Source organism: Lepisosteus oculatus, chromosome 4 (genome assembly GCF_040954835.1).
Source record: "Lepisosteus oculatus isolate fLepOcu1 chromosome 4, fLepOcu1.hap2, whole genome shotgun sequence".
In the NCBI taxonomy this organism is placed as follows: Eukaryota; Metazoa; Chordata; class Actinopteri; order Semionotiformes; family Lepisosteidae; genus Lepisosteus; species Lepisosteus oculatus.
The window spans coordinates 30040308-30052547 of record NC_090699.1 but is presented as its reverse complement, the minus strand read 5'-3'; the positions used below and the strand labels follow the sequence as shown (position 1 = coordinate 30052547).

General features: G+C 37.4%; 1 protein-coding gene across 5 annotated transcripts in view; it reads left to right on the top strand.

Moving 5' to 3' along the window:
- Positions 1-12240, top strand: part of LOC102684322 (zinc finger matrin-type protein 4) — a 64745-nt gene that overhangs the window by 39507 nt on the left and 12998 nt on the right. For all 5 annotated transcript variants that reach the window (XR_001478365.2, XR_001478364.2, XM_015346518.2 and 2 more), the window contains one exon: positions 6471-6567. Coding sequence is in view for 3 of the 5 variants with exons in the window: in XM_015346518.2 (XP_015202004.1) it covers positions 6471-6567 (97 nt within the window). In the remaining 2 variants the exon portion in view is untranslated. The remainder of the gene's footprint in view (positions 1-6470; positions 6568-12240) is intronic.

Genomic DNA, 12240 nt, shown 5'->3' with positions numbered 1-12240 from the left:
ACAGCTGCCTGTGTCACCTGTTTCTTCACATCACCTTGGCACCTTGTTTCTGGAACAAAGAGGATGAATGCAGTGGAGACAGTCACATCAGGGCCACTTTCACACACTGTAATCTCGGGAAAGTTTTTTTTGCTCCCTTCCTCTCTCTGAAATTCCTTCTCCTCTAGCTACACATTGAATGTCTCTAAATCTTCTGTCAGAGTCATATTCCCTAGCTGCCAGCGGGGAGGCTGGATCAGCCTACTCTCTTTTTTCAACCACTGAAATTAACATAACACCACGGGAAATCTCCTCCCTGCCTCCATCCTGTGCTCTCCAAGGACCACAGGAGTTCCATAGATACTCCACTGAACATCCATCACCCTCATTAATCCCCCGCGTTGGGCAGGTAAAATATTCTTCTCAGGCTCTCAGGGACAATCTTGCTTCCTCTCAGGATACATGCCACAGGCATAGATGTTTGGAGAGATACAGAGCTGTAAGCAAGACAGCAGTTATAGCAAACAGTGTGAATCAGAAAAACTATCATTTCAATGCAATTTAGTTTATATTACTAATCCTTCACTGGCAGGGGCTTCACAGGGATGTACTATACGAGGTTCCTTAAGTGACTGGGACTTTGGCCCTCAAGCCACAGAAGGTAGTTTGTATTCTGTTTATAAACCGTTTGATGGAGAGGAGCAGAGTTGGATTTCATCTGTGCTAAAAGCAGTAGATAAAACTTAGTCTGTATTTAATACAAATTTAGGCTATGGAATTGCTGGCTGAAGATTGCAATGGACAATGCTGCATTAAAAAGAGGCTTTTTATTTACAGTAGTTACACCTACAGTTTAGCGCTTGAGAGACAGGAGAAGAGGCAGGCATAGTGGTAGGCTGCAGTCATCATTACTTATCAAACTGAGTTGCTTGCTTTTTTATTTTACTGGGTCTCAAAGTCACAGTAGCATTTAAAGGATAAAGGGGACAGAAAAGTTACTACTCTTGACGTCTGACTCATTCTTCCTTCTCCAGCTCTGTAAAAACAAGAAGTATAAATATCACGTAAACTGATTTCCCACAAGAAAGCAAAAGGTCCTGCAAAACAATGTCAATGCATGCAAGGCTGATTCGTTTATCTTTGAAGACCTTTAACTTAGTTTTTTCAGGTGACTGAAATTGCAGAAGCACCAAATTATTCGCTAAACAAGGACAGGCCTGTGCTATCCATTTAGAAGCACATTAAAACAATTGGCGTACAAGGTCTCTGAGGGACAATCATCTGCTGAGAAAAAAAAAACACGCTCCTCACCATCTACAGTAATTGTCTCACAGTGTTATTGGCGGCATGGTGAGATATGAGACTAGAGAGATTACAAGGAGTTTTTCCCAGCAGGGGACAAGCAATAATGAGGAGTTCATCTGTATGCAAGATAGCGCCAGGAGACAGCCTGGTCTCCACTTTGTGAGGGAAAAGGTGAGTTGAAGAGACAAGCTGGGAAGACAAGAAAGAGAACGAAAGAACACAGAGGGAAAAGTGAAGGAGAAGGTTCATTTGAGAAGGAGATTGGAACATTGTATTTCCCAGGAAATCGAATAGCTGGAGCGAGGATTGATATCCTTGGATTAGACCAACTTTGCTGAACTCTTATTCATATGTTTCGGATGAGCCTCGTTGTCATTTGGGATTCAAATTGTGATATTGAAAGATGCCTGGGGCCACAGCGTCCTTAGGGTTTTATCTCAGCTGAGCTCCTCAGTACGTAATGAACTTATATTATTGATCTACTTGGGCAAAGCTTTTCAAAGATTGTTAGTGGTCAGTGATTATTTGGAGACATAGAAGATCTGCTGGATTGTGGCGTTTGAGGTGCACTTGCAAGGAGATATTTTATTCTGTCAAGATGTGTGTCGGGCTGCTTAATGTTTCGGTGGTGGCCTATGTGTGTGCTGAACACTCCAGTACATGTTAATTATGTGAATATAGAACAGCTTGTTAAAATGTGACTTTCACTTTTAGATATACTGTAGGTGTAATCTAATTTGCTCTATTAAAGTTTTCCAACAGATAAAGAAGAAAACAGGCCAGCGTGAATCAAAATTAATTATACACTGTCAGGTATATTCACCACAACTGTGCCTTACATTACATTCTGGAGCAATCCCCATATACAGCAGCAACCGCACTCTGGCATTGAAGGACTTAGTTGGTGTGTAGTGAATGATTTCGTTTTATGGGAATGAAATTAAATATAAAATTATCTTTGATGAAGCCATGATTGGGCCCTCTAGAGCTTGAGACTTTTCATGCCAGTTTACTCACTCCTCTCTATCCTCTCTGTGCTTTCTTCAGCAACCAGGACTGTAAATCTGACTGCATAATCCTGAAGAGCTGCAGTAGGTTTTGCATGATGTTGTACAGTAAATCAGGTACCCAGATCTTAGTTGAAAAGAAAGCTCTCATTTATAAAACAGCAATTTCAATGTGATGCAAATCTAAATTTGTTTTTCTTTTCACAAGATATTCCACATCTAGTCACACTGACTTTGTATAAATAACTACCTTCGCTATTTTGATAATCTGTTTTGTTCTAGGATTCAAAGGTTTTAGGACACTCTGCTTTTTATAGTACTATTCCTAATTCTATTGGAGTAAATGCTTGAAATGCAAATCTAGGGAATATAAAATACAGGGGAAATCAAGGAAATACTTAAATTTATATTGTGCATGGAGAAATTGTGCCTTTTTTCATCTTTGGCCTTTGAAATGATATTAAGGACATATTACAGAACGTTATAGTTATTGTGGCGAGTAGTGGTTAGGGCTCTAGACTTGGAACTGGTAGTGAGTGCAAACCCCAGGTGAGACTCTGCTGTTGTACCCTTGAGGACATTTTGTCACTCTAATTGCTCTGATAATATACTTAGCTGCATAAATGGGAGTGAATGAAAGTCACTTTGGATAAAGGCATCAGCCAAATAAATTGGTATGAAATAATAAATTAGCTGTGGATGTACAGTACATGTTTATGATGCATTTTTCTGCACATTATGCAGAGTGGAGGGCACTGTTTACTGTAGGTTGTCAGACATCAACCCCTCTGTGCATTTCTAAAGTTTTGCACCCAGAGCTATGGGTGAGCACTTTACCAAACTAGTTACAGTACTTCAGTTTTCAGAGTTTTATCTACTGTCAAAACATGAAAGGAAATCCCAAGAAACAAGACCTAAAAGCTCCGTATTCTGTATTTTCTAATCAATTAATTTCTAATTAGTCAATTGAATTGCTATTGAGTTGGAACTGGATGATATCTGATCTCCAGACATGTTACATTTTAAGGAGTTGCCTGGACTGATGAGCCGATCAGGTCATTAGAACTGAAACAAACCTTACCTTAATCCAACACAGACATAATTCTTTAATCTGCACTACACAACATTCATCAGTGTACATTTTATGAGAAGTTCTACTACCGCCCTGCAAACTACATGCAAGTGAAAAGCCTTTGGCATTTGCTGCATTTTAATTAACAGGGATTAAATATGACTATTGTATCTTGAAAGATTTGGTTTATTAACATCACACCATGGCTGCTGAGGGTCTGAAACACTGAAAATGTTCATAAAATAAATAAGCAACATGGCAATTAATCATTGTTTTATACACCCTCAAAGCAATCTGGAAAGCCAGCTTCCAACAGATTGTGGCCTAGCCCTTTAATCTATCATCCAGCTGTTTTATCCTCATTTTCAATTCAATTTCCAGAAAAAAACATGATTCTAATTAATACACTCTTATCATCTGAAAGGAAAGAAAGGTAATATCAGCTGGAAAGTCTTTTTGTCATGAGCACTCAATACAGTTATAAAGAATCCCTGGTGCTCAGGCATTTTTTCTTCTCAATTCAACGCACACACATACAGTAGTTGTTTTTTCTTTTTATCTTTATCTATATCTTTTTATCTTGATGTCTTTTAAGAACTGGAAACTTTTGGCAGTATTGTCACTATATCATTAACAATAGCAGTTAAAGTTTATCTTAGTGCTGTGTGCATTATGTCTATAGGGTACATGTGTATCTACAACAGCTTCCAAATTAATCATACTCATCTGGTAACTACCAGGCCTCAATTCAGTGGTTTTGTCAGAACCTGAATTACAAAGAAACAATTAAACAAAAAAGGGACAGCTAGCTTAAAAGTTTGGCATTGACACATCTGACTGAGTAAATGTCAGTCCCGGACAAGGTCAGGCTTCTTTGGAACAGAAATTGAAACCACAGAAAACTGAATGGTTTAAATATTACTAAATGCAGACATACAATTTCTCATAGTAGTTTTGGGTCTGAAGTTTTGAGCTGGTTATATCTGGTGTTCTACAGGGCTTAATACTGGGTTCTTTGCTATTTAGTATGTAAATGTTTCTGCTTGTCTAAATACTAACATACTGTAACATTGTCTGAATTGCCATTGGGTAGAAAAGTATTGGCTGGCAGACTGTTCACGTTAAACCAAGGCAGCTGTTGCAGGACTGTCTTATTGGATGACAAAAAAGGTTTTGCATCTTAAATATATTAAGACTGAGGTGATGTTATGAGGTTTCTCCCACAAAACCAATGCTGTAACTTTGTGAACTGACCACACTGTTTTTAATTTTCAATCCAAAGTGAAGATTTAGTGTAGATTTTGTTCTTTGATCATGGGTATAAGATGATGGAAATATAAAGGTTATAATGAAAATAAAAATCTGTATATACAGTGAGGCCACACTGAGATGTCTGAACAGCACATTTTAGACACATTTAAACATAAATGTAAAGTATACATTCAACCCACAGACTTGTTCATTGTCATTGTTCTCACTGTTTCTCAGATTACCAATTATGTAATTATTATTTTCGGGTTTTCACAATTTGAAAAGAGTTCATTAAGGCTATTATAAATGCAAACGGAAAAGATCCCAGAAATTAGTAGTCTTGCATGTCAGATATGGTACCATACAATTACTACATATGAAACCCTTTCTGTTAGTATGTTTATACAAAATGTGTGGTTCCCTTATATTCTGTTAAGTCATATATACTGTATATACTCTAGGGTAAAATGTAAACAGATTTTACTCTGTATGAATGGGAAATTGTGTGTGTGTGGGGGCAGATGTCTGTGAATGATATTCGTTGCTCTTCATACACCATCAGTCTATTTTGGGACCATGGCGGTTCTGTACCACCTGCAAACCCTTTAATTAGCACACATCTGTTTCCTGAATCACGAGCGCATTGGAGAGTAATTGGCTTCTATCCATCCTTACAAAATCCTTGGAAAAATGTCCAGTGCCAAACACTCTAAGGGGCAGTGTCATTAGTTCTCCTTCCTTCCAAGGTCCGCTGACTGGGACAGTTCCATACCCTCCAGATGTAAAGAACATCCGTGTCTTTAAAGCACCCCTAACCCATGAGCTAACATTTAGATATGTGATGTGGTGTATTTTGTTGGGGGGGGGTTATTATTATTAATTGACAAGAAAGAACAGAGACACACAAATATGCATACAAATAGAGGAAAAAAAGACAGCCACTGACACAGAAAAAGTACAAAAATACTAATATTATTAAAATAATATTTTAATAAAAAGTATTAATAATAAATACCTTTAGAAGGCTTATAAATGAAGCCAAGGTAAGGAAAATAAATTAAAACAGAAAAGATTTGTCAATTTTTACCACATAAGCACAGATAATCATATATAGAGAAATCCCTTTAACAGAAATAACATTTGTAGTCAGTCCCACTTGTCTGCTCCAGTGAGTGCTAGCAGCCAGTGCCCCATCTCCTTATTCAGCACAGATCCCTGGCAGAAGCCCACGCTCCCTACGATAAGGAAGCTGGACCACTGGCTCCTCCCCTTGCTGAGGTCCCGCGTGCACACACACACACGTCCTGGCCCCGGCTGGAGAGTCACTCCGATGTGGTGTATTTAATATATTTGTGGTATATTGGGATCAACCTAAACTTCATTCTTGTATTTAAAAAAAAAACATTTACTTTCCTATAAATCTTGTACTTAAATCTATGTGTACCACAGGATAAATGTTGTCCAGTGGCTGTAAAAAATTAAGTATTCATGTTCATTTGTCACAGACATACCTCACAACTGAGTTCAATAATGAGTGAGGATCTGGAAGGACAGAGCGCAGAATGACTTGCTTTTAGTTTTTATTTCTTAAGTCCAACTTATTCTATCATGAAACGTTACAGTGCTTTATGATATTAAGTGTGGGTATGATTGTATTTGTATATTCAATTTGGATGAGTTTTGATGTATACAAGTCTTTTTGAAATAACCATTTTTAACTATTAATATTTTTATTGCCATCTCCAGTTAATTGTGGCGACTGTATCTCTGTTAAGCACTCGTGTGGAAGTAAATGCTTGCTCTTGTTTTTCCGACCTGTACAATCGTTGTTAGCATGTCTGTGTGCTTTCCCCCAGCTCTGCGGAGCAGCTACTCGTGCAGCGTGTGCAACGTGATTCTGAACTCCATTGAGCAGTACCACGCACACCTCCAGGGCTCAAAGCACCAGAACAAGTAAGTGAGCTTTGCTAACAGATGACCTCCCAGCTGCACAAGGGGAAGCTTGGCTGATGAAAGAAAGCAACTACGCTTTACCACATTATCTTAAAGTTGTGAATTGTTGTTTTCTTCCAGTGTTGTTATATAGTCTCCATGTTTATTTTTTCTTTCATTAAAGCAATGGCCTCTTTTAATCACATATGAATCAGACATTGCAATTCCAAGTGCAAATACAAAATATTAATCATTATGCAGAGTGTCACAGTTTCCTTGTCTTTATGAATGTTTATTGTGATATACTGTGCTAAAGCATACTCAACCACTGGGAAATGAGTGTACACTGTGGGAACTAAAAGTAAGTAGTATAGAATTTGTAACATACAACTTGTAATGCACTGATGCATCTAAAAATTGTTTTGAACAAGGGTGATCTGAAGCAGTTGGCGATAAATGCAGTATAAATGCCTTCTGACACCTTGAGGCACTTGAGGTAAAATTAACAACACTCACCTACATTTCATTCACAGTACAATTTGTCCGCAAATGCATTTCCTGCATTCTGAGTGTCTGCGTGATCCTGAGTTCCAGCCGTCAGATTGCAGTGACGTTAGAACACAGGCTGCCATCTGCAATAGGAGTTTTGTTCTAGAACAGAGAATGGAGAAGAAGGCGAGAGGTGGGGGAGAATGGGCTCCTGCTGTGAATAATCCTCGTGGGTACCTTCTGAGAGGCAGAGGGGTGGGGCACATTTTCACTTTAAATTTCAGGATTTTATATAGGGCAACGGGCAACTCAGAATTTACTAGCTGTCTGGAAGCAAGAATTCTGTGTCAGCTAACTACAAGTATTTAATTACAAACCACCCGTTGTAATTGTGCTTCACAAACAAGCAAATGATTTACTGACAGCTGGGGGAGGGGCATCTGACACCAGAATCGCCACTGTCAGCTGCTCCTGGTTATGATTAATTGCAGTTAGTGCAAACAACTGTGCTAATCATCTTCATGAGCCACAGAAGGATAGCAATGGGAAATAAACACATGCCCAAGCCAAACAAAGCTATGAACAGCACTGCCTTTACTTTACAAGAACTCAGACATTAAAACATACATTCAGACACAAAAATCGCTCATCTCGGCTTTCTGTCTCCGTCAAATTGTAGCTATAGGCAGCCAATCGAATGGTAGTATTTCCTGCATGCAATGAGCACAAAGTTCATTTTTTTTTAGAAGAAAAACACAATAACCCTTCATACACCCCGTTGTTAAGATTTTATATAATTTTATTATTGAATATTAGTGTATAGGAAACATCACTAGCTTTAATTTGAGGGGAGCTGAAGGAGAGAGTGGGATTCCATGAAGCAATGGTTTTCTGCAATTTCCCTCACGGGATCAATAAAGTATCTTTCTATCATCTACTGTTTCCAAAAAGCTTTAAATTTGCTTCCAAGTTTAAATTTGATTTCTTTTCCAGCAATAGTTAATAAGGAGCACATATTGCTAATGCAAGAAATTGTATAGGGCTAATAAAGAAACATTATCATTAACATTATCATTATTTATTTGATTATTTAACCATGACCTTTTTACTTTGTTTGAACATTATTGTTGAATAAATAAGGCATATTTTTACTGATTCCTGCTGAAATATAACCGCACCATCGATATTCAGAAAGCCGGTTATTTCACCAATCAAAATACTGCTCGAAATATTGTAAGAAAGAAAACTGAAAACAGAACACCCCAAATAATATAGAATCATATATTCCTATTTATGCTTGACAACAAAATAATCGCTGCTTAACACACAGTAACAGCTTGTCACAGAAAGGATCGTTTTCTTTTTAAATGAATGACAGCAGCTCAAACTGACTTTAGGATACTGATAGGACTGGCATATCAACACCAAATAAAACAAAAGCTGGTGCCTAGAAGCTCTACACTGCCTTGTAGAGCTGTTTGTGCTGTTCGGATTCCTGAGGTAATCAGTACAGCTTCATTACTCAAAAAGCAGTGCTTAGTGAAGGGGAAAATGTGGGTAGGAAAGTAATGGCTGGCAGATTGTTTTCATCATGTAAACCCATGTTCAGTGAAGACATGATCACAATGCGAACAAATGAATTACTGTATCTCACCTGCACTCCCCCAGCAGATGGGGTCCCTCACATTTATTCAATGTGACAAAGTGCAGGGGGGACGTAGTTTATATTAGAGAAACGAACACTAGATTAGGATGTTGTGCTTTTCTGTTGTGCTGGTTCTGTCTCTGGCTACTGTCTGTCCCGTATAATTGAAATTGAAATAGAAAATAATAAAATAATTGGATGAAGATATGTGAATTTACATCCTTATTCTGAATTAATGACACCATAAAAAAATCTGTGTTTTGCCCAGTATTCAGGAATGGTGTATGATCAAGTGTTCTGCTACAGTTGCAGCAAATTATTCCTTCCATTGCAGTAACAAGAGGCCTGATGCAACAACTGCTTGTATTTTATATATATTATAATAAAATTACTTTATATGGTTTTAGAAGTCTCTATTTTAGATTCTGCTGAGCTGGCATGGAAGATAAGACAGTCAGCTTAATGATTAATTTTCATTGACTTTAGTTTCCATACAAGTATGTACAGCGCCTTGAAAAAGTATTAATTTGGCTGAATGATATATGTACATTTTTTTAAATAATATTTTATTTCAGCTGTTGTTGAACACTGTTATAGGTGAAAGAAGTTTATTTCTAATCTAATTATTACATTTAAATGATTAAAATTCAAAATGATTCAAGCAGCAATGTTTATTATTTTGTCTATTATTCAAAAAATATTTTTTCACTCCATTGTTCAAAATATTAACTAAATACTGTATGCATTACAGTACTTAATGCATTGAAAATGCATTCGCTAAAACAATTTTTGGCATGTACAGTAAATATTTAATGCTTTATTAAAAGTACAGAATATTTTCTTCATGCATTGCTTTAAGTTAAATGTTGCACTTCCTGAAGCATGTCAGACAATCGTAAGTTATTCTGACTGCTCCTAACCTGCAAAGAGGTTGAAGGGCACTCTTTATGTAAAAGACTATGCAAATCTCCATATAATTCAATATTTAGTTACTTTGATGTTCTGTGACACAAAGCTTTGCAGCAGACATTTATCAGAGCTTTCTTCCTAAAGCAGGACACACTGTCAAAAATTGGCATCTCAAATTTGTGTGATATTCAATATTTAAAGATGTTTAAAATAAATACAAGCACAAAATCACAAGCCACGTTTTGAAAGAGAACCTACTGATTTTTCATCTCCAAGTTGCCCAGCAACATGTTGCATTGGCAGGAAAAACCATCACAGTCCAGCAGATGTTATCCTGCACTGTGATAACAACCACACATTGTGATTCAATGACTGTAGACGACTCATTAGGAAAAGTGAGATAGTGGCCAGTCAGTGTAGCTTTCAATGAAGGCTGTTAGCCTAATCAGAAATTAGATTCTGAGATTCTCACATAAAATTATTAAAAGGGAGAGATGAAAGCAGAGGAAAATCATGCTATAATGATAAGCGTAGCTTTATTAATTGTCACAAATGCACATTAAAATAAGTTACTGCAATTACACCTCTTTTCACTTTCCCCTAAATTGCAATTATATCATTTCCCTTAAAGTGAATTTCTTAATATAAATGAGAAATGTTTTGCAGTGCTCGATAAAACAAGAAGCAGCATTCAGCCTTGGGGTACTCCTGCTAATATAAGAGGAGAAATTGGTTTGAAAGGACAGAAAATGTAATGACAGTAGTGGAAAACAAGAACTTTAAATTCATTATGAATTTCACTGGACTATGGCAGTAACGTGGTTATATGCCTAATGACATTTTTAACATTTCTGAATAAAATCCAGCATTAAAAACATTAAGTTCCCCTCCCTTATTCTCTTTTAAAAGCTTTAAAAGTATTTAGATCTTCAATTTCTATTACTTTTATTTCCTTGGGTCAGCACAATTTGACATTCTAAGAAGGAATTTATTTTGGAGTGTTTTTATGTGCAGTTAACCTTCACAATGTCAGACTTTATCACCTTTATCCTATGTTTTCTTGAGGCAAAGACTTCTGAAACTCAGAGGTTGTATTTATGCCTTTTCGAATGTTTCTGACAGTTATTTTTGAGCTGTCCAATCTGGCAGTATTTAGTTTAGTTTTGCACAAAGAACCATAATGACAGCCATACTGTAACAATGAGAATTATCCACTTTTAAGTCCTGCAAAAATGCAGAATTACACCTCCAAATAAAGCAAGATACTTCACTTCCACTGGTACAAAACTGTCACTGAGCCACACTCTCTTAGAGCTATTCTGTGCTAGTAAGTGTTTTGGAATTATTGGTTTGGCAGCACAATAATGCTGCATAAAAACACCCTGTTGTAAATAGATGAGCATTAAATATTGCACTATTCTCCAAACTGTCGTCCATTACAGACATACTGTAGTAAAAGTGAAGGCAGTTTATATTAATCTCTTTCTCTATAATAAATTCCTTTAGTCACTCTGTGTTACTTTAAAATAGGGGACTTAAAAGGACTATGCTAACATTGCAATCACTTTCCATTTGACAGAGATTTCTTCTAGTATTTCTTTGTATTTTTTTGTTTTGGTGAATTGCATTCATTCACAGCTATAAAAAAATAGTTCATGCTTTAAAACCTGACCTCAAACATCTTTGCTTTCCCTCTTGTGAAAGCAGTCCCATGAAAAATGTTCAGTTAATGTACTGTGATATGGATTAAAGTTTAATTTTTTTTTTCAGTCCCCTTGAAGTATTATCAAAGTGAGACTTATTAAAGGCACACGAAATGGGCAGAGTTGGCATGGCAACTGCACAGAGCCGGGCAGATCCATTTCTAGGGGACATCAGGGAGTCAGAAAACAGACTCAGTCGAGACCTGACTGAGCAGCCCCTTCTGGGCTGGACCCCTCCAGGTCCTTCCAGCTGGCCAGGCAGGTTGTTATTTCTGCAGATAAAAAGCAAGGAACCTGCACAGTTTGCTTATAGCTCAAACCTCTCTGTGTGTGCTTCACAGATAATCATATACACTAGCCTTAGAAAGCCAGTGGTGGGAACTATGGCTGGATCAACAAAAGGGAAGATGGAAAACATTCAGATCTGACCTGAGAGCTGGTGAATGGAACACAGTGCTCCCGTTGCAAGTATAGTGCTAGAGTATGCCTTAAATCTCATTTACACTGCCTTATATCTCTCTTCCAGCTAATCTCCCATGTTTCAATACTAGCCACACTGACTCCATTGTTCTCAGCAATACTCAAAAAGTGTTAGGAAATATTAACGAGGACCCTATGCAGAAAAACCAGGATGATGTCCAGAGGCATAGTTGATATAACAGTCTGAGGTCCGAAAGCCGAAGTTAAACAAACCGGTTCAAAAGTACAAAACCAGAAGCAGAGCCATAAGCTGTGAGGAAGCCGAGGGTCAAAACCAGAACGATAACCTAAGTAACAAAACAAAACCAGGAGATGTAGTTGGAGAGTAAACCAGGGTCAGGAAGCCAAAAACCATGTAGTAAGTAATTGCAAAAAGTCTAGGTAGCTCTAGCCAGGAAAACCCCTAATACTGAGCACAGGGTACAGTGTGAAGCAGCATTAAATAGCTTGGGTAAATGGGCTAATTGG